Genomic DNA, 22,073 nt, shown 5'->3' with positions numbered 1-22,073 from the left:
TTGTTTAAGCTGTCCAGTCTGTGGTGCTTCATTATGGCAGCCTGAGCAGACCAGGACAGACCCTCTCCTCACTTAGCCATGGGACCTCCCCTCACTGTTCCTCTCTGAGGACTCGGCTCAAAAGTCACCTCCAAATTGCTCCCGTGGCCCAGTCTGCCTGCCACTGGCTCCTGTGTGTCCAGAGTCTTTATGTAACTGTCCCACATTATGGGCTGATAGCGGCCCAGGACAGCTGAGCGCAGGTCCACCCCTGGGGTACCTGTGGGTCTCCGGACCAAGATCTCCGCCCAGCCCTGGGTCAGCAGGGGGACGTAAGCCGCCAGGTTTGTCTTCTCCTTCTGTGCCGGTAGCTGGGTGCTGGCTGAGGCTTTCTCGGGCTTGCTGGTTGGAGCAGTCTGTGAGCCCGGGGAAGCGGGGCTGCCAGGAAAGTGGGAGGCTGGAGCATCCAAGGCACCGACTCGAAGGCCATGGCCCCCTGAGGAGGAGAGCAGGAGGGCTGGTGACCACCACCACCCAGTGGAAAAGCCACTGGCAAGGCCTGGCTGCTCCACCTGGGGCCTGGGCTGGCCAAGCCCTGAGCTAGTGCCCAGAGGCAGCTCGGCCATCCCCAGGCATGGCCCTCTTCCAGTGTCAGTGTCGGCCCTGGTGGACCCAGGGCAGCAGGAAGGGCCCCCATCACCTGTCCCATAGTCAGACCATGGCTCATTTCAGCTACAGCAGAGTAAAAAGCTCAAAGGGTGAGCTGGGCTGAGGGCCAGGAATGCTGAGGGCTCATAAGAAACACTGACCACGAGAACAGGCCCCCAGCAGCAAGTAGGCCTCGTGCCACAGCTGCACATAAGGTCATGTCCCCCCCACGCCCCAACCCCGTGACAAGGGCTCACAGACAGCACTCTAGTTATTCAGAAATTGGAGCAGGCCTAAATAAAGCCAGCCACCTTGATCCTCAGCTCCCAGGACCTTCTTGAGCACAGGGACTCGCAGAGGCACCCAGGAGGGGGCAGGGTGGGCAGAGGCTCACCAGACATGGAGCGGACCCGGTCCCGGGCTCCACGGCACACCTGTTGCCCAGCCTGGGACTCCAGCTTGGCTGGTGCCTCCTTTGTCTTTCTCACGTGCACACTGGGGTCAGAGCTGAGGACAGAAGGGTCACCACAGAGCGTAACCAAGGTATTCCAGGGGCTCCAGGCCAGCATGACACTGTCTCATGCAGGCCTGGGCTCAGGACAGCCACCATCAAGGCCAGGCAGGCAGGGGCAGAAAGGTGGTCACCTGAACTCTGGGCCCCCCTGCAGCTCTCCTGAGTCCAGGCCCAGCAGAGACCGGGTCCCAGTCCCCACGCTCGTTGTCACGGTGACAAGCTTGTTCCCAACCAGCCAGGTTTTGGTCCTGCCACCTGCCAGGAGGAACTCTCCCACGGGGGACCTGAAAGCATAGGAGTGTTGGTCAATACCTCACCCGCAGGAAGGAGTCCCATGTGCCTCTCCTGCTGCCCCTTTGACCAAGTGCAGTCATAGAAGAAAAGCTAGGCCCTGCCCTCCGGCCCTGCCCCAGTCCTGGAGCCCGACTTGCACCTCTTGGGGACCGCCGTGAAGTTGGAGAACACGTATCTGGCCATCATGTCCAGACACGTCTCTGTGAGCTCCAGGTGGAGAGTTTTCAAGTTGTCGTCAGCCTGGGCCATTGAGTTCTCATCTGCAGACCCCAAGCTGGCGCTCGTGAGAGATGTCTGGATCCTGCTGGAGGGAGGAGTCACGGCGAGGTCAGGGTGCCAGGTGGGGGCCGAGCCATCTACCACCGGGGCCAAAGCTCAAGGCATGCAGGTGCTGAGAGGGCTGCACTCAGAAAGACCCGCCAGGGCGTGTGGCCAGTCGAGCCACAGCTTGGCAAAGCGAGTGGACACATCATCCCAGGGGGTGGGCAGACAGGGGCTCATGGGAGAGACCCAGGCCCGCTCATCGGAGCAGAGGCTTAGGAGATGGGGAGAGACAGGCTGTCCCCTCACCGAAGCACAGAAGAGTCAGGTGATGGCTTTGTGGCAGAACAGTGTAGTCATGCAGAGACACGGAGACCACAGGACACACAGACAAAGATTGCATTCTGCCCACAGGGCCACCTCCCATGGAGGACAGGAAGGGTCTGGGCTTTGTGTGAGGCTCTTCACCCACACACTTGGGCCGCCCTGGCCCTGCCCCAGTGACCAGGAGAAGGGGCTTGTGCAGGTTTTACTCTGTACAAATTTCATACTCCCTTTGCCGAGTTTTGCTCATGATAAAGAATTTGTTGGAAAAGAGCTGAAAGGAGAGCCTCACTGACCACTCCCCAACCCCAGCTCCCCACCAAGTCAAACCCCACTTGGTGGAAGCCAGCCTGAGGCTGGAGCCCCAGTCAGGCGTCAGCAAGCGGGTGGGTCTCCAAGCTGTGGGACACTGAGGCCTGAAGGAGCTTCCAGGTGAGGAGACTGTGCAGCCTGGCCTGTCGGCACGAAGCAATAACCCTCCCCCCGCCAGAGCCCACACCTGCACCCGGACACAGCAAGGAGAAGTGATGAGACTGCACCCCTGGAGAGGCCAGGCCTCCCCTGCCCGGCCTCTCGCAGGCTGGCCCCCAGCCCCCTGACCTACACAAAAGCCCCCATTCCCTCTCAGCTACAACAGAAAACAGACCTTTTCTAGAAAAAAAGCTCAAGAAGAAAGTCCACTAAAGAGAATACGAAAGAAAAGCCAAACCCTGGAGAGTGTGTCCCCACCTGACCTGCATGGGCACTGCTTTCATTTGCAAAGGCCCCTGACCACCAGGGACAGGCCTGTGGGCGCTGCCACTGGACACCCTCTATCTCATGGTGGTCACCCTGCTTTAGGCTCCCAGGCCGGCCTCTGAGTATGCTGTGCAGCCAGCCCGCACCCATACGAGCCTTGGTGACAGAATGCAACCTTTCCACCCCTCTCCACCAGGCTCCCCGGGCCCAAGGGCAGGGCTTGGCAGGACGGGCCCCTGCGGCCTGAGGGCTGCCACTTGGGCTCTCCTCCAGCTCTGGCCAGGGAGGGCGTGGGCAGGAGATGAGGTCATGCAAGCAGCCCCATGCACCGCCACCCGGGTGCTCCCGCCTGGCAGCGCCACTTCACGGGCCAAGCTCCAGGGTCTGAGCCCCCCACCCAACAAAGCCCACTACCTGCGGACCACATGTTCAGACACACTGATGCTGCGGCACCGGAAGGCATCGGCTGCAGAGCTCTCCTTGAATTCTTTCACGGGTGGAGAGTTATTCAAGCCTTGTTTTGGGGGTCTGGCTATCCTCAAACTACCAGGTGAGGAAGGAAGGCCCAAGCCCCAGAGAGCCCAGCTCCCGGGAGGGGAAAACAAGCCATTGGAGGGATGAGGAGGAAAGGTCACAGGCCACAGGGTCAGGATGGAGAGCCCACGGGTGAGATGAACAAAAAACCATGCCAGAGGCCAGTTAGCAGGGGGAAGAAACAGAAAACAAAAATGCATGAAAATACATCTTGTAAACATGACAGAAAAAGTAAGGTTTCACGCATGATACCAAAACAAAGAACATTAGTGCAAACTAAATGTGTGTGGACCGCATCACACGGCAGGTTCCAGGCTGTGCTGACCAGGCGTCCCGCCCACCCGCTCGGGACCAGGTGCTGAGGCCCCGAAGGTCATAGCTCAAAAAGAGGTCAGTTCTTAGCTCAAGGCCCTGGCCCCCAGCCACCAGGACCTTGAGAGAACAGCTCCTGACTTAGGTCACACTGACGTGGTCATTCTGGAAAATGCCGTATTCCCACCTAGGGAGAGCCAAAAAAGCTTGGACAGGAAGGTGGGGGACAGGAAGGGGGGCAGCCGTTCAAATGAAATGCAAACGAAACCACAAGGCCTAGCACGGCTCTTCTCAGATTTGGCGAAAGCGGCTGTGATGAAGAAGAGCATGTCCCCCATTAGCAATGGGCTGGGCAAGAGCTCGGGGGACAAGCCACCCTGGCCCGAGGCTGGGCATCTGTGGACCCTGGATCCTCCCATCCAGGCCAGGTGTTTGGCTTCTCAGGAGTCACCTGCCCTGATGCAACCCTGGGCTTGTTCAGCGGAGTCAGTCCCAAAACCTGATGCCCTAGAACTAGCACCTCAGTCTCCAACTCAGCAAATCTGTACTCGCCTGTCACCCAGGCAGGATTGGCCACAACCCAGCACGCAGGCTCCACAACACCGCCACAGCAACCGGCATGCTGAGGAGCAGCGCTGGCCTCTCCAGCCACGTGTGGGGCGTTCGCAGCCTTCTCAGGCCCCGCCCTGCTTCACAACCCCAGGGCACCTTGGAGCCCAGCACGGTCTGCGCAGGGCATGCCCTCAGCCCCAGCCCGTACGCACCATGCTGGCCACAGGCCACAGCTTGCGGGCCTGCCCTGCCCCACTGACACCAGGCCCGCCCACACAGGCCCCGCACCTCTTGGGCCTCTCGTTGAGACTGGTGCTCCGTGCTCGAAAGCTGTCCTTTTCGGGGGTGTCATCAAAAGACAGGAGAACGTTGGAGCGCAGACCCTGGCAGAGTGGAGCAGACCTGAGCCGCAGGCCAGAAGGTACTGGGCCCTCCAGGCACCCACAGGCTTCTTCCCTCCACACCTGCCAGCCCAGGTGCACTGTGAGCCTGGGATGAGCTACAGGCCCAGGACAAGGGTGGCAGAATTGTGTCCCAGTGGCGCCCCACCTCTCTCTCCCCTGCCCATCACCCTGATCCAGCCATGGTGAGCCAGCGGCAAAGCAGGTCCCGGCCCTAACAAGGGACGCAGCCTCCGCTGGCTTACCTTAGTGATATAAGGAACAAAATCTTTCCGGAAGGGCAGGCGGCACCTAATGAACCACATGGCTATGACGTGATGGGCCAGGCACACAATGTACTGATTGAACCTGCGACAAGAAGAAAAGAGAAGTGCTGGAGGTCCAGCGTGGCACCCGAGGGAAATGAGCCAGGAGCTGGGGGTGCAGATCAGAGGTGCTATGGCCACAGGGAGTCTGTGTGGCTTTCTACTCCGAGAGGCCTGGCCTCCAGCAAGCAGAGGCCTCCAGCTGGCCTGGGCCACAACCAGGAGGGGTAGGGTCTCACAGGGATACACGGCAGCACTTACTTGGAGGGGTTGGTATACGGCAGGGAGATAGCAAACACACTGGCGTACTGCTCTGCTGCAAAGTTCCTGTAGAGCTGAGGTAGCCTGGCCAGAGCTGCAACACCAAGAGACAGCCAGTGAGGGAGCCCAGACGGGCCTGGCAAAGACGGGCCCACGGCCACAGCAGGGCAGGGGTTGCTAGAGTCTTGTGCTCTGTGTCTAAAAAGCCAGTGCAGCTACTCCGACCCAAGAAGGCGGCAAAGCAGTGAAGGTCACAACCCACCCAAACAGGACCTTCCCCTGCCCCTGGGCCTCGGCTCTCTACTCCAAGGGCTGGCAAACTATGGTCCCCAGGCTCAATCCAGCCAGTGGCCTCACTTTATGACCTGTGAGCTAAGAATGATTTCTACCTTTTCAAAAAGTTGTAAGCAAAAAGAACAGGCAGCCAAGGCATATCACACGTGGCCCTTTACAGAAACAAAGCCCTGCCCTGCTCCTGTTGTCCACGTGACTGAGGGCCTGCTGAGGGCCAGACATGCATGAGGTACTGGGAAGGGGCGAGTGGGGCACCTCGAGCTCCTGGACGTCACAACCTGAGGGGTGAGTAGAGCCCCTCCAAGTTGTAATGTGTGCTGAGTGGGGACAGAGAGGAGGCTCTAAGAGCCAGGCCGAGTAGGGACCAAGGTCAGGCAACAGAAGGCTCTGTGCCATTTAAACTGACACTGAGGGGAGGAAAGAAGCCAGCCACTCGAAGGCCAAGAAGGAAAGCATTCAAAGCACAGGGGCAGAAGGTACAAAGGCCCTGAGGCAGCAAAGGGTGGCCCACGGAGCACAGCGTGCCTACAGGCAGCCAAGGTGAGGTCTGAGAAGGCAGCACAAGTTACTTCAGGCAAGGCACAGCCCTAAACTCAAGGTCCACCTCACTCACACACACCCAGATACACACGTGCGAAGCCACAGATGCTTACTCGACAGGAACTCGAGGAGTGGAATGGCCATGCTGGCCGTGGCTGAGATGTGCGTGAGCTTCACGACCAGGACAGGCAGCGCCTTGATGATGATGTCAGGCATCTCCACGCTGCAGATGGCCAGGGCCACCACACACTGGCTGGCGCAGCGGTAGATGAGGCCTTGCTCCAGGCAGTACACCATCTCCCGCTGTGGGACAACACGGATGCCTCAGACCAGGCCCACCACAGGCTGGCCCTATGTGCCCCGTCCCTGCCCATAGAGAGCCGTTCTGGTGAGCCAGGGCCTGGTCTCCCCTCTCCCACTCCAGAATGTTCTATAGAGGAGAAGACGAAGACTCAGAAAGGCCAAGTGCCTTATCCCAGGTCTCAGGTGCCTAAGCGGCAGAGCCACCAGCAGCTGACCCCACCTGAGCCAAGGGGACAGTAAAGCTGGTTTGGTCAAGGTCTTCCTGACACCTCCCCACACCCCCACAAAGGTGGGGTCCCAGGTCCCCAGCCCACCCTGGAGCCATGACATGCTAGGCTCATCACCCCCTTGGTTCTGGAATCCCCAACTGATTGGCCTTTTGGCAAGGGGAGGATCTGCCTAACACAGCATGGCCGCCGGGCCCACACCAACCCTGGACAGAGTCCCCCATGAAGATGGCTCAGCTGTGCCCAGCAGGAGACAAGTGCCATCTCAGGCCACAGCCTCGGGCAAACCACCTGGTAGCTTAAGGCCCTGTGGATGATTGTGATTTCCTGCAGCCAGCCCCACCCCTCAGAAACACTTTGGGCCTTGAGGGTTCTCAGGGAACCCCAGTGAGAACCAGGCCAGGCCACACAGGAGGAGCTGGAGCTCACAATCACCCCAGGAGTTGGGGTGGACAGTGAGGTGGGGGATGCCAAGTCGAGTGTGAGTTTCCAACAGCACTTTGATCAAGAGCATGGGCTCACCACCCAAACAGGACTGAGTCTGAGTTTAGGCCTCTCGCCTTGCTGTGGCCTTGAGTGGGCTACCTGAGCTCCCTAAGACTTCTGTTCCCTGATTGATGAGGGCAGAGTGACAAAAGTATCAGGAATTTAAAGAGAAAGTAAAGGTGATGGCTCATTGCAGGCCTCCCACCCAGCAGTGCAGAATTAAGAAAACAGGCATTACTGCGTGTGCTTTTTGCACCTGATGACAGAGTTGGAGGTAGGCAGAGGGGGTGCCCTCTGCCCGGCTGCTATGCCTCTCAAAACAGGCTCGGCGCCGCCAAGCGTCTCAGCACCTATCCTAACACTGTAGCAAGGACAAGCCAGGCAAAGCTCCTTAGAAAGAAAATGGCACTGCATATGTGTGGAGGGGGGATATTCAAGCATTTCATTAAGCCCACTCCTCCCTGAGACAACTCAGGAGCACCAGTGAGTTCAAACGTCCGCGGTTCCAGGCTGGGCCAGCTGGCAGGGGTGCACTGGCCACATAGGGAAGCAGAGCCAGATGCCCTCGCCCTGGCCCAATAGCCACCTGTTAGGAGGAAAACGCTGGGCCGCTTTGGCTGAAGCAAGCATCCTGGGGACCAGGCCTTCAAAGCTCAACCAACCCGCTCCCATCTGGTACCTGTCTGGTTTTGTCCAAGTAGTTATGATAAGAAATTAACGCTGTCAGCACGGGAACCACAGCGAGATGCAGGTCGGTTCTGGAGAACCCTTCTGGGGTGCTTCGGAGCCGCTCGAGGGTCTTGGGACCTGAAAGCTAACAGCCAAGGGCCAGATGTGAAGCCCTGCCCGGCAGCTGGGTCAAGCTGGGTGGCCAGGGGGCACGGGGTGGCCCCTGAGAATGTAGGCCCAGTGGGAGAAGGGGTCAAAGCCCGAGGACCTTCCTACTTCCTGTTCTAGCCAGCAGTCTGCCTTCTCAGAGAAGTGGGAGGCTGCCCACTGATCCACCAGGGAGACAGACCCCGGGGAGGAGGAGAGGGGAAGGAGTTAAGACCCTGCTCAGTCCTGCACACTCGAGCCCTTCACTGAGGCCCCCAATCCTCTGCCCAAGAGTTAGGATGGGAGGACAGGCTCCCAGAGGCACCATCTGCACTCCAGCCGGGGTCCGAGCCTCTGAGGGAAACAAGTTTGCCTCCCAAGCCTCAGTCTTTCAGAACTGAGGAACTATGCTGTGGCCCCACCCCACGGACCCACTGTGCACGACGCAGCAAAGGCCCGAAGCGGAAGGCGCACCATGGAGCAGAGGGCGGCAGATAGCTGGTCAACACTACACGGGGAGGTGAAGATGAGGACCTTGTAGCGCAGAGACTCGGGCAGCTTGCTGAGCACCAGCTTCAGCACCTTCCAGTCAGTCTCCTGCAGGAACAGGGAAGACGGGGTCTCAGGGTTAGAAGCTTGATCTGGACAGCAGCGAGGCCTCAGACCTGCTCTCCTGTTCTCCACACAAGCCTGGGCCCTCAGTCCCTGAAGCTCGGGGAGCAGACGCTACTCAGAAAAAAGTCAGCCCTGGACGGCGGCTGCTGCCTCCAAACGCCAGGCAGGGCAGGAGGCCCAGTGCAGCACCACCCCTCTCCTCTCAGCAGGACCTGGAACTTCTGCACGCTGGCTCCATCTTCCCCACCTTCGCAATGGTGATCTGAGGACGGCCTACCAAGGGCACTGGACCCAAGGGGCTCTGACGATGCCCGGCCCAGAGCACAATGAAGATGGATCTGGAAAGAAGCTACTGTACTAGCTTAAAGAGAAGCAAGTATTCCTCAACGATCCATGAGCCCACATACCTGCCACAGGACCAAAGCTGGCCCAGAACCACAGCATCGAGGACAGGGTTGTGGCCTGCACAGACCTTCCCTGGTGAGCCCTCCCAATCTCCACTGGGGTGACCACTGCCCATAAACTACACCAATGGCCAGGAGTCCTAAAAGCCTTTCCCCAGATCCCAACTGTGACACGGAGACCTTGAGACTCTCACAGGAAATCTCCGACAAACCCCTTTAATGCCAAACCCCGGTACCTCCGGGGAACCTGCTACCGCCTCTCCATCCAGCTCTGCTTCCCCACCCGTGGCCCCCAGGAGCGCCCCCCAGCCTATTCCGGGCTGCCCAGCCCCACCTGCAGCAGACTGCTGACCAACCCTCCTCCCTCGTTGCCCCATTGGGGAACAGGCCCAAGCTCCTCCACCTCCCACCACAGGGAATTTACCTCCCCTACTTCCAGGCTTTGCTTACTCCTGCCGCTGGAATCTTCCCCCTCTTTCAAGACTGCCCTCACCTGCCCCTCCCCATGCCCCCAACCAGATGTGACGGCACCCCCCACTTCAGTCCCGCACAGCCTGTTGGTGCCTCCTCCCAAGGCACACCCCATCCTACAATCCAGTTATTTGTCAATACACCTCACTCTTGTACCAAAACCACCTCCTGGAGGAAGGAATGTCTCCTCGGCTCTGCACCCAGCTTCTGGTGATGCACCACACACAGCAGGCGCTCAACACATGGCTACGGAACCACTGTGAGGCCTCGAGGCAGACAACCAAGAAACAGGCAGCAAACCTCCCAAGGTTGTCAATGCGGGAGAAGAACGGTGGCCCCCGGGCAGCACCAGTCACTGCTTGGTCTGACCTAATGCAGCCGGAGGGTCTGACCATCTCACCTGCTTCAAACACTGCAGCAGGACACGGAAGAGCAGGGAGTAGGGCAGCGAGCCGAGCCGCACGGCGGGGCCTGCAGGTGCCGGGCCAGGGGGCCCAGTGGGAGGTGACAGGGGGCCACCAGCCTTCTTCTCAGAGCCCCTCTCCGGCTCCCTGTGGAAGCAAGTGGGAGAAGCACTGAGGCCAGAGCTCCCGCTCCACAAGGCTAAGGACAGATGCAGGCCCCAAGCCCCAACCCAGGGCTGTGCTCAGGATGCCTCTGGGACCTTCCCTCAGACACAGGACCACCCCAGGGCGGAGGGCAGCGAGCTCCCCACCCACCACCCGCCCCAGGACCCAGGACCGTACATGTAGTCACAGACGCAGTAGGGGCTGAACCTCACAAGCCCGTCCTTGCTGGGCAGGCCCAGGCGGTGCAGCGAGTCAGCCCGCAGCTGCAGGAGGAAGTCGAAAGCCTGCGGAGAGCAGGAGGCATGGTCCAACAGAGAGAAAGCCGCCACCCGGCCACGCAGACCAGCGCAGCTCTCGGGAAAGGCTGCCGCGCTAACAGCAACCACGTCCTGACTTCATCGCAGACGGTGGTGCTGGCGGAGAGGCGTGGGCACTCACGGCCTCCTCCCTCAGAGCCCATGGAGGCTGTGACATTCCCACAAAAGCTGGGCGACATGGCAGCCTCCCACACCCGGGGCAACAGCGGGAGTGGACATATTGCACCTGCCCAGGCATCATCGCACGGCCCCGGTATACACAGCAGAGCTCTGCTCAGGACACTGTCGCTTCCCCCAGCTATTGGTGGGTCATTTAACTGGGGTCCCCAAATGACAGGGGGCTGCCCCATTGGGCAGACGCTCTGAAAGGGACCGGGGCTTCCATCCCAGCGCCCTCTGCTCATCCTGGTGCCAGTTCCCATGGTGGGAGCTCATACCAGTATGCCCTGCCCTGCACCCCCGCTGCCAGTCACTAACAGACTCCGCGGCACCAGGGGTCTGGGGCTCCAGAGCAATTCCCTTTCTCTGCCCCCATCTCAGGCTGCCATGTGACTGAGAGGCATGCAGACCACAGGCAAAGGAAAAAGCAGCAGGTCCTGGGGAGGACGCAGCCACAGCTGGTGCTAAGGAGGGAACAGTCTGCTGAAGATCCCTCCCGGGCCCCCCGCCACCTCTCCAGTCTGCAGCCACTGCATTCACCAGGCCGGATGCAGCTGCTGGGTGCCCCAGGGAACATACCTGCAGCCGGATGCTGCTGGCAATGGGCAGGGTGTAGGTGTGCTTGTAGTGGAGCTGGATATGGCTGACAAGCGTTTCATACACACGTGTGGCGTGGCTGGCAGGCAGGGCGTACAGCTTGGTCTGCAGAGAGAGCGTGCTGGTCACTGCAAGGGCAGGAGGCCAAACTGCAGCCAGGGAGTCAGCACCTTGATGCCCGGGGGGAGAGGCCAGGCAAGCACTTTGGAGGTAACTGGCCGCACCCACCATTCTTTAAAATGTACAAACACTTCAAGCCACCAACTCCGCTTCAGGGCTTCATCCCACGGGTACGCCCACATGCGCCCACCCTTGGTGAGGGCAAAAAACCAGAAACAGCCACGTATCTGTGTTATCAACAGGGAATCGGTTAATGAATCAGAGAAACCTGCCCAATGGCACACAACACAGCAACGCATGACAAGATCCACGTGCACCAACAGAGCACCTTCTCAACGCCACAAGGCAAAGCGGGAGAAACCAGGGGCAGAGTAAGGCAGGAGGTGTGCTTCGTGAGGGGTTATAAAGAGGATAATTCCCCTAGCTGCTGGGGCTGTTATTAACCCCACGGTGAACCCGTCTCCCCCACCTCTGCAAGGTCAAGTGCACCTCCCTGACAAGCCAGGCTACGGGAGGCCAGGTGTGAGAGTTCACGGTGCTGCCAGCAACCTGGTTCTGGGGGCAGGGGTTATGGGGTGGTGCTGGGGCAGGAGGGACCCAAGGGACCCAGCTACAGCCAAGGGTCCCCTTTGTGGTACTCTGAGCCTTGGAGGAGAGCAGTGCTTCAAAAACGTATCACTGATGTTCTTTTATTTACTTATTTATTTTGAATTTTATTTTACTTATTTTTTTACTGATACTCTTTTTTAAAAAAAAATGATTAACAGAGTGGTGTCTCTTTGGTTCAAAAACAATATAGGGACTTCCCTGGTGGTCCAGTGGTAAATGCAGGGCACGTGGGTTCAATCCCTGCTCAGGAAACTAAGATCCCACATGCTGTGGGGCAGCTAAGCCCATGGGCCACAACAACTGAGCTTGTGCGCCTCAACCAGAGAGCCTGTGTGCCGCAAACTACAGAGCCCACGCACTCTGGAACCCACGCACCACAACTAGAGAGACGCCCACGCGCCGCAACTAGAGAGAAGCATGCGCGCTGCAACAAAGAGCTGACGCAGCCCCCCAAAATAAAATAATTTTAAAAAAACAACATAAAAGCATTATCCCTGCCTTCCACAAAAAAACAAAACACACACACAAGGGAGAGGGGAGGGAGTTGGACACCACACTTGACAAAGCACAAGCATCTCAGGAAGGACACCCATGGACTTGGGCAGCCACTGCTCTGCTTGCCCATTTTGGTGGGAAGAAAGGAGGGAACTGAACTTTTTGCTATGTTTATGCTGTTCGCGTGTTTTAACTAGACATATATATTACTTTTTAATTACAAAAAATGAAAACAGGCTGGCCCAGGACTTTGCTCAAGTAGGAAACAGCTCAATTCTGTGGCCCCGGGTCACCAGGGCTCGATTTCCAAGTGAGGGCAACAGACCATCTCTTTTTCATTCTCCGTATAGGCTTCTGGGTTCATCCAGGCCACAGGGCCCCCCACAACCCCTCAAGTCAGGGCACAGGCAGCACGGGGCTGCTATGGACAAGACACCACGTCCACTTTTTATCAAATTTTAAACTTCCACACCAGATAATAAAAGTCTATCACGTATAAACATGACAGAAACTGTTCTACCATCAACATTTTACGAAATAGTTTATGAACCAGTTGATTCAAATATTACATTTTACACAATACTGATACTGGCAGGTGACCTTAAATATAGATAACACCACAATGCTTTGCAAGTCAGTGATCGAGGGCGGTAGCCAGTGGAAGAGCCTGATTGCTGCCCTGCTGGGGACGTAAAGGGACAAGTCCACAGCTCCATCAAGCCTCAAGAGCCAGGTGGTGCCTGGGAGCATGTGAGGACAGCCACCACGCAGGAGAGCGAGCACGACGTGGCGAGAATGACTGGGAACAGAGGATGTGTGCAAATTGTCTGACTGATGAAGGACTTGTATCCAGGGTATGGAAAGAACCCTTACAACTCGAGAAAGACAAATAACCCAGTTTAAAAATGGGTAAAGAGGGCTTCCCTGGTGGCGCAGTGGTTGAGAGTCTGCCTGCCGATGCAGGGGACACGGGTTCGTGCCCCGGTCCGGGAAGATCCCACATGCCGCGGAGCGGCTGGGCCCGTGAGCCATGGCCGCTGAGCCTGCGCATCCGGAGCCTGTGCTCCGCAACAGGAGAGGCCACAACAGTGAGAGGCCCGCGTACCGCAAAAAAAAAAAAAAAAAAAAATGGGCAAAGGATCTGAACAGACATTTCTCCAAAGAAGATACACAAACAACCCGTCAGCACATGGAAAGATGCTCAACGTCATTAGAAAAACGCGCATCAAAACCACAGTAAGATTTCATTTCATACCCATTAGGATGGTGATAATCCAAAAACCAGAAAATAAGAAGGAGTGTGAGTGAGGATGTGGAGAGAATGGAAGCCTCATCCACTGATGCTGGGAATGTAAAATGGAGCAGGCCCTGTGGAAAACAGCCTGGCTGTTCCTCAAACCATTAAGCAGAGTTACCGGCTGACTCAGCAATTCCACTCCTAGGTGGATCCCCTAGAGAAATGAAACACGTGTCCACATAGAAACTTGTGAGTGTTCACTGTAGCACGATTCACAACAGCCAAAAAGTGGAAGTGACCCAAGTGTCCATCAACTGATGAATAGATAAGCAAAATATAGTCTATCCGTACAATAAACTATTACTCATCCATATAAAGAAATGAAGTACCGACACACGCTACAACATGGATGAACCCTGAAGACATGCTCAATGAAAGATGCCAGACAGAGGAGGTTACATATTGTGTGAATCCATGTCTATGAAATGCCCAAAATAAGCAAATTCACAGAGACAGAAAGTGAATTAGTGATTGCCAAGGGCTGGAGGTGCTGAGGGGAGAATGAGTGACCGCTAATGGGTATGGAGCTGCTTTGGGGTAAATGTCTCTAATGATGGCTGCACAACTCCATGAATACAACAAAAACCACTGAATCATACACTCTAAACAGATGAATTGTATGATATGTAAGTTACATCTCAAAAAAGCTATTAAAAAAAGACCAAACAACCATGGGGACAGAACGGACACCAGCCCTTCCAACCTCATTGGCTGTGGGGAGACCTGAGGGGGTGGTTCTGGCACTGGCTTGGGAGTGTTTCCCACAGACTGGCTCTGGCTGGGCCTTGTCCACGCTTCCCTGACCTGGTCAGGGCTCTGACCTGGTCCCCCCACTGTAACGAGGAGTTGGGATCACACTCGGACTGCCCTCTGAGACCCCAGGGAGTGCCCAGGTCTCCTCGGGGATGGGTCCCTAAAGAGCAGCACTCCAATGAAATGCAGAGGCCCACCTGAAGGATGACCAGGAGTCCCAGGACTGCAGTCTTCACATCCTCCAAGGAGGCCGAGTACACCACCACATCCCTTTCCTCCAGCTCAGGGGGTGGAGACAGGGAGCGGGCAATCACCTACAGAGAGAAATCTCTATTTAAATCCCCAACTCTGGGCTCCCTGAGGCAGCAACCATCAGATCTGATATTTTCTACCAAAAAATACTTTCTCCTTTATTTCTCAAGAGGAAAGATGCACTCCCCTCATCCAAGGCATGGTTCAGAAACTGCAATGCATTTTGAAATTAAAAGGATGCTGGCTGTGCAGAAGGACAATGTGCCCAAACCCCACCCCCAGCCAGTCTTCCCCGAAGCCACAGAGCCATGTCCCAGGACCCCTGGGCAGCACAGCAGCAGGACAGCACCAAGCAGCAGCAGGCCCGGCCAGACCTCCCAACACCGCCCCATCTCTGTTAGGAGGGAACCCCATCTCGGAGAGACCCAGGCAGTCTCCCTGCAGAGAACGGAGACAGCGGGTCCAAAGAACATTGCTGTCCGCTGGGCTCTGCCACAGAGAGGGGTCCCAATGGCAGCCCAGGCGCCCCAAGCCCCAGGCTCGAGCGGCTCTCACTTTCTCAATGATGTCCAGCAGGCTATTAAAGTGGTGGGTGTGGCAGCCTTCAGCCAGATCTACCAGCAACTGGGTGGCCAGCTTTCGGACTTGGTGGTCTTTATCCTCCGGGACGTGGGAGAGCTGTGAGATGACCACTGAGTTGATCAGCTCCTCCTGCACCAAGCACAAGAGAAGCCAGGTGAGCCACTGGCCACGGCCAACACTCACCTAACACGTCGTTAAAGACTTGGGACAACAGCAGCGGGGTGTGCGAGCGCCTGAGAGGCCCAGGCCTCTTCCAGGGCATTCTGTGCGTCCCCTTGGCTCAGGAGAATGACGACGACTACACGTTGGCCCAGCCGGGGCATGGCCCACAGGCTCAGACTCAGACGTGATGCAGCAGTGAATGTCCCCGCTCCCTCTGTCATTCAACATCACAATTAAGAAGGATCCCATGTGGAGGGCTCTCTGCGTGTGTGCCCTGGGGATAGAGAAACCTCGTCCCCGACATAACAGAGCCCACTATAATGGGGCAGCAGGACGAGCGCTTTCACAGAAGCAGGTACAAAGCGCTACAGGAGCAGAGAGCAGGACGAGAGCGACCCCAACACGAGGGACTCAAGAACCCAGAGGGCTTCCTAAAAGAGGCAGCACTGAGCTGGACTCTGAAAAAGAATGAATTCCATGGGACAGAGATGCAGGGAAAGGGAAGGCTGCGAGGGTAGGAGGGGTGGGCAGGTCCTAGGGATACCAGGCATTCCAGTGAGGCCTCGGTGAGGAAGGTGCTGGGAAACGAGGGGAGATGTAGAGCCTGAGCACACCTCCCGGAGAAGAGAGCCCAGTGGGCAGGGGCCGCTGCCGATTCTGAAAGGACAGGCCCTGGCGGCAAACCTAGTGAAGGATGGACTGGAGGGGAAGAAATGCAGTAGAGAGGTTGGTAGGGGCTGCCACCACCCTGGCATCTGGTGATCAGCCCAGAGCCCAGAGAATGAGTGTGATTATAAAAATAAAAAGAAAATGTCCCCACACAAGACTGTTTTCCTGAGGGCAGGGACTATGCCATCCTGGCCGCTCAGCCACAGGCCTGGCAGAAGGCACCAAGGAAGGGAGGGAGGGAGGGATGAACGAGGAAACAAAGCCTGCCACAGAGAGGCGCTGGCAGACCCCAGGTCCCAGGCCAACCCCAGGAGGCGTGTAGTGCCCTGAAAGGGCCACACGCTGCCTCTCGGGTGAGCATCACCCCGCATGGCTTGTGGAGGTCGCCCTCGCACCTGCTGCCCCAGGGCTCCCGCGCCAGCACGGATACACACCTCATAGAACTGCCTGTTGATGAGGAGCACGAAGGACAGGACGTCCAACACCTTGATACGCACAGCGCTGCGCAATTCGTTCCTGGGGGGAGGAGCACACCTGCTGGGGCCGGGCGGGTGCACCAGCCACCGGCCTCACCCTCCCCCAGCCCGAGTAGCCCAACCTCCAATGGCTTCCCTGGGGACCCAGCCCCCAGACCCACCCGCCTCTGTGTCAGGCAAGACTGACTCCAGATCCTCCCCGCGTGGGGCCCAGCTCGGCAACATCCAGACCAAGAATGGGGTAAAGGGGCAGAGAACCTGGCCCTCAGAGATGGCCTCTTTCTAGATGACCACTCCACAGGAGGGAGTAAGCACAGAGGCCTCAGAGGACTCTGTCCTCTGGAAGACAAACACTTTCCTGCTCAGTGAGAATTGTCACTTTCAAGAATCGGAGAGGAAAGTGCTAACTCTCAGTGTCCTGCCTGCAGTGCAGACACAGGGTCAGGTGGGCCTCCAGAGGCTGGCTGCCTACCTGAAAAATCTCTCCATCAGTAACTGCAGGTTGTGAATCCAGCCATCCTTTGCTGGATGGATTGACTGAGCCCTGTAGGTTATTAAGTTTAAGAGGGAGGACTCCTGTCAAAGGAAGAAAGACCTGGAGTGAATGAGCCACTCTGCCCTTCCAGAGGTTTTTTTGATAAATACGGCCCCATGCTGCTGGCCCAAGAGACCAGCCACTCCGAGGCCCAGGTAGGGAGCCCACACGATAAAGGCCGTGCTGGCAGTAGTGAAGATTCATTTAAAACCCACATAACGGACTTCCCTGGTGGCACAGTGGTTAAGAATCCGCTTGCCAATGCAGGGGACATGGGTTCAAGCCCTGGTCCAGGAAGATCCCACATGCCGTGGAGCAACTAAACCCGTGTGCCACAACTACCGAGCCTGTGCTCTAGAGCCTGCACACCACAACTACTGAGCCCACTTGCTGCAACTACTGAAGCCCACCTAGAGCCCATGCTCTGCAACAAGAGAAGCCACCGCAGTGAGAAGCCTGCGCGCCACGACGAAGAGCAGCCCCCGCTTGCCGAAACTAGAGAAAGCCTGCGTGCAGCAACGAAGACCCAACACAGCCAAAATAAAGAAATAAAAAATAAAACCCACATAAAAGCCTTGCATCAGGCTGAGCCCTTCTGGCACCAGGACTGCCTGCCTTTCGGAGAGCAGACATGCTGAGCATGAAGCCAACTGGCCCCTCCCTCCGCACAGGTGGGAGGAAACAAATGCTTAGGCTGTGATGTGCTCTCACAGACCCACACGCATTCAGCCTCCTGACGGCATGGCAGACTTCTCTGCTGGAGCACAAATCCCAGGGGAGCAGAAGCCTGCCAAGGTTTTTACTTCAAACTCACGGAAAACTTGCCTCCAGACCCACACAGCCAGACCTCCGGGAGCTGAGCAGCCCCTCCTCTCCCCCAGCAGCCTGACCTAAACCACGCTCTTGCCCAAGCACCAAAGGCCCACTGTGCTGGAGAGAGAGGTGGTCTTACAGGCCTCTGGTCTGCACATCTCTCAACGAGCTCAAAGTATCTCTCCTGCGAGCCGTGGAACTCATTTTGATCACACAGCTCTTCCACCGTGGTCAGCAGGTCGTGGACGATAGCTTTGAGTTCTGGGCTGTCCAGGCTCTGCAACACGAAGGCATGGTTACACAGGAGGGATCTCAGCTCCCTTCAAGGACTCGGCATTGGAGTCCTCAGCTCAAATGAGCTGAATCCAGACACCCTCTCAGGTCCTCCCACTGGACAGGGGGCACGAGTGCTATTCCTGCCCATTGGGGAACGGTGGGGCCCAAGGGGTCCTGGCTGTGCCCACATGGTGGGCCTCCACTACCAGTGTGTTCACGCCTCCCTCAGGCTCTCGCATCTTCTGGAGGCCCCAGGGGTGTGGCCTCCCAGACCATCACTCCAAGATGAAGCACTGCCTGAACAGCTGGTCGTGACAATGATCTGGCCCAGCAGCCACCCCTGAGGGACAAGAACCCAGGCCCTGCTGAGTTCCGGTCCTTCCTCCCACGGGCCTGGCCGTCCGCCTAAAGCCCGCCCTAGTGCCCCAGCCCCGAGCCCATGCTATATGGGGCCTCATCTCATCTGCAGCCCCTGCACCATCACGTCCTCCTTCCTGCCACAGTCAAAGCCCTCCTCCAAAGTTCCACCAACTGCGGGCAGCATTCGAGACACTTTGGGAACTGTCTTCAGGGTCCACTTGCAGGCCATGGAGGCCACCTGGCGTGTTACTCTATTGATCTTGATCAACACGACCCTCCACCCCCCTTGCTCACCTATTACATAGTCCTGCTCCAACTGATAGAGGGGATTTGGGAGAAACAGCCGTCTTCAGTGGACGGTGAGTTGCCACCCAAGAGCCATCAGAGAACACGGCCTAGCAAGCTCTGAGGGAGGGCCCTGGAGGGGCGGGGAGCGGCCCCCATGGGTCCACGCCCCCCAGGAAGGGGCCCTCTGGCCAAGAGGTTGGCCGTCTCGGTTCTCCCTGTGCCCACCTCACCTGGAGCTGCTGAAGCAGGCGTTCAACAATATTCAGCAGGATGTCCCATGTCACGGCCTGGAGCTCCCTCCGGTACTTCTTGATGAGTCTGGTTATGGAGAGCACGATCTCATAGGACACCACCTCGTTCGGACAGGTCATGGCCTGGAACACGGCCCGGGGGGCACGCAGCGTCAGCCCCTTTGCACTCATGCACAGGAAGCCCCAGCACGTCGCCCTTGGAACCTAGCATGAGATGCCTCGCTACCACGCACATCTTGTGTGCCACAAAAGTAGTACCTCAGGAACCCAGAAGTGTGTTTTCTATACTGGCTCCAAAGGGCCTGACGTAGCCAGACCATTCATTTCAAATTCTGGGCCCCTGGCTTCCTGGCCTAGAAGAACCTGAAAGCTACCCTGATGCAAGCAACGCGCAAAGAACATGCCCTCCACTGCCCAGGAGACAGGCTGTGGCCAGAAGGACCCCATTAGGGGCAGCTGGGACATGACACAGCTCATCTGCTTGTCAGGTAAGATGAGGATGGTATGATTGCCCCAGCTCACCAAGGTGCCATGACAGCTACATGAAAACATGCAAAGTGCTCCGAACTCCACCAGGCACGGTAGAAACACAAGCTATTATCTCTGGTCTCATTCTAGACCAAGAGCAAGTTTGCCACTTGACCAAGGAAACTGTCGAAAGCAAGTATGTCACTATCCCCAGGGGGAATCCTGAGCAGTCCTGATGCTAATTTGTAGAAAATGAAATTCACAAAATACAATATTTGCTTGAGGATAAAACCTTCAAAGGCCCTACATCGCAACCCTACTTGCAAAGCAAGTGACTACACACGTTCCCCCCGTGCCCACCCCCCACCTCCTGCCCCTGCAGCAGACTCCCCGTCTGACAGGCCTGTCCCCACTGGGTGGGGCTGAGGTGAGCTTTCCTGCCCTCGCCAGCTCACTGCGGTACAGAAGCCAAGTTACCTCATAAAATGACGGCAACACAGATGTTGGGGAGTTCTTGAGAGAGTAGAGCCGGTGGGCTCCCCAGAGAGCCATGCCAACAAAGAACACAGCTCCCCTCAGCAGTGGGGCATCTTCCATGTAGGCTCTGAAAGCGTTCCCCGGGAAGACAGGATATAAGCAGGGCCCAGCCCAGCATCTACCCAGGCTCCTGGCAGCCTCCCCGGAGGTCCCTACACTTATGAAGCAGAAGCAAAGCTGGGGAAGTAGGCTGGGCAGGGGACTCGGGGGCCAGCAGCAACCGTGTGATTCATTCACGCATTCGCTCAACAGCCCTCAGCATCATGGTGCTGACAGCCTAGGAGACACAGGTGTGAACCAAAGGATCATGTAAATAAACACCAAGGTTCCAACTCAGATTACAGCTAAGAAGGAAAGCCATGGGATACGAGAGCAGACCTGCTCAGGGCGATCAGGGAATCTAACCGCAACACTACAACGTCAAGGACACTCAGGGAAACTCAACCCAGGTGGAAGGACATTTCAGCAAGATGAAAGTTATGTGCAAAGGTCCTGGGTGGGTGGCAGAAGGGCAACAAGTCAGGAACGAAAAGCTCACAGGCTGAGCAGGGCTGGACCATCCAGGCCTTGCCATTTGGTTTTTATCCTGAGAGCACTAGGAGCCATTGTGGCTTCAAGCAAAAAGTGACACAGTCAGATCTGTGCTGGAAAAACTACGTGTGGCTGCTGTGTGGAGGAATGGACTTCAGGAGGCTAAGAGTGAGTGCAGGAGAGCAGTGAGGAGGTGAGAGCTGAGGGGGTGGGGGGGCCCGGGAGTGGACAGACGACCATCTCAGGGGCAGAAGCAACACCACCTGAGACGGTCTGGCTGTGGGAGGTGAGGCAGGGCCTCGTGACAAGTGGGTGGTGAGGCAGCCCCACTGGAGGAGGTCCGCCTGTGGGAGGGAGGTCGAGAGCTCGGTTTTGCATGTTCTGACTTTACTGGCAGGAGGAGGGGAGGACAGGTGACCTGTAGCATAAGACGTGAGCCCTAGATCAGGACTCGCTTCTGGAGCAGCCACCCCACCAGAACAGGAAGCTCCGCATCAGCCTGTGCCGAGGCATAGAGCCCACACAGGGAGCCTCCTTGAGGAGGCCCTGCGGCCGCCAAGCCTCCCTCACCCATGCCGGCTGGGCCACCTGCACTCGCCTGTCCTCCATGATGCGGCACATATGGTAGATGGCACTGTGGCCCAGGTGGGTGCCCAGGAGATTGCGCATCAGCTGGGAAGCAAGACGCACCGTCGTTAGACTGGCAAACACAAACACGAGCCCGGGGCCTCGCACAGCCACCACTCTGAAGCCCTCCACGTCCAGCTGTTCTCCACCATCTCCTCCCGAACAGGGGCAGCTGAGTTCTCAAAATGTCACCAAAACCCTGACCTCAGCTCAGCCACTGGGAAAATGCCACTGGCTTCCCCTCAACAGGCCATTGTCTGGCTGCTCTGAGAATAAGATGGCCATTCATTGAGGACAAGATGGCCCTTGTCCTGTCCATAAGCCTGGCTTATCACTTCATCCGGGCAAGAACTCTGCAAGATGAGAGTTTAGACCCCTACCTTCCAGCAAGGCTCACAGAGCTCCTTGACATTGATGGTGCGGCAGAGGGTGACGATGAACAGGGGGAGGCTCTCGGCCGGCAGGCAGTTGTAGCAGACCACGGCGTCCAGCACCTGCAGAGAGACCTGGTGGGGCGGAGAAAGAGTCAGGCCAGCCCTGCCTCCTGCTCACAGGGAAGTGACACCCCCAGCTTCCTCCACTGACCATCCTTTGGTCAGCAATGACTGCCCCTCCCCTCTGTCAAAGCAGCCTTCCTGGGAACCACAGAGTGAGCAAGCATCTGGGAGGCACTTTTACATCCCAGTCACGGTGGGTTATCCCATCATGAACTATGACCCCGCAACGGATGTCATCCAACGCCCTTACTTACAGGAGAGAGTCCTGAGGCTCAGAGAGGTCAAGCAGCTTTCCCGAGGCCACACAGCCAGTGAGGGGCAGCACAGGGCTTGACCCCAGGGCCTGGGGTCTCAGTTGCTACACCACCCGGCCTGCCCAGAAGGACGGTGAAAGGGACTGTCCCTGGACAGGGGCAGCTACTGACCTCTATGTCCACGGAGGACACGGTCTGGACGCACAGCAGGCAGATCATGCTGTGGGAGGAAACACAAAGTCAGCTGAGAGGACACTTCCCAGAGGCTGGGTGGCTCCATTTTACTTCCCAGTTCCTCTA

General features: G+C 57.4%; 1 protein-coding gene across 6 annotated transcripts in view; it reads right to left on the bottom strand.

The window, feature by feature from the left end:
* The window catches only part of TSC2 (TSC complex subunit 2), a 37,366-nt gene that overhangs the window by 9,207 nt on the left and 6,086 nt on the right, over positions 1-22,073 (bottom strand). For 3 of the 6 annotated variants that reach the window (XM_024759715.1, XM_024759710.1, XM_024759713.1), the window contains 24 exons: positions 21,945-21,993; positions 21,403-21,528; positions 20,994-21,067; positions 19,805-19,931; positions 18,839-18,982; positions 17,824-17,961; positions 16,809-16,912; positions 16,295-16,376; positions 15,003-15,158; positions 14,393-14,509; positions 10,904-11,026; positions 10,026-10,132; positions 9,680-9,830; positions 8,264-8,386; positions 7,653-7,787; positions 6,071-6,260; positions 5,124-5,217; positions 4,803-4,905; positions 4,445-4,539; positions 3,173-3,301; positions 1,575-1,739; positions 1,273-1,425; positions 1,022-1,134; positions 260-475 (listed from right to left, as the gene is read on the bottom strand). In XM_024759715.1, the coding sequence (XP_024615483.1) occupies positions 260-475; positions 1,022-1,134; positions 1,273-1,425; positions 1,575-1,739; positions 3,173-3,301; positions 4,445-4,539; positions 4,803-4,905; positions 5,124-5,217; positions 6,071-6,260; positions 7,653-7,787; positions 8,264-8,386; positions 9,680-9,830; positions 10,026-10,132; positions 10,904-11,026; positions 14,393-14,509; positions 15,003-15,158; positions 16,295-16,376; positions 16,809-16,912; positions 17,824-17,961; positions 18,839-18,982; positions 19,805-19,931; positions 20,994-21,067; positions 21,403-21,528; positions 21,945-21,993 (3,014 nt within the window). Of the gene's footprint in view, positions 1-259; positions 476-1,021; positions 1,135-1,272; positions 1,426-1,574; positions 1,740-3,172; positions 3,302-4,444; positions 4,540-4,802; positions 4,906-5,123; positions 5,218-6,070; positions 6,261-7,652; positions 7,788-8,263; positions 8,387-9,679; positions 9,831-10,025; positions 10,133-10,903; positions 11,027-14,392; positions 14,510-15,002; positions 15,159-16,294; positions 16,377-16,808; positions 16,913-17,823; positions 17,962-18,838; positions 18,983-19,804; positions 19,932-20,983; positions 21,068-21,402; positions 21,529-21,944; positions 21,994-22,073 lie in introns of those variants that run through there. The other 3 variants (XM_024759711.1, XM_024759712.1, XM_024759714.1) reach the window with 3 other exon arrangements.

Source organism: Neophocaena asiaeorientalis, unplaced genomic scaffold (assembly GCF_003031525.2).
Source record: "Neophocaena asiaeorientalis asiaeorientalis breed wild unplaced genomic scaffold, Neophocaena_asiaeorientalis_V1.1 scaffold254, whole genome shotgun sequence".
NCBI lineage: Eukaryota > Metazoa > Chordata > Mammalia > Artiodactyla > Phocoenidae > Neophocaena > Neophocaena asiaeorientalis.
The sequence above is the reverse complement of the archived record's forward strand: the minus strand, read 5'-3'. Positions and strand labels throughout refer to the sequence as shown.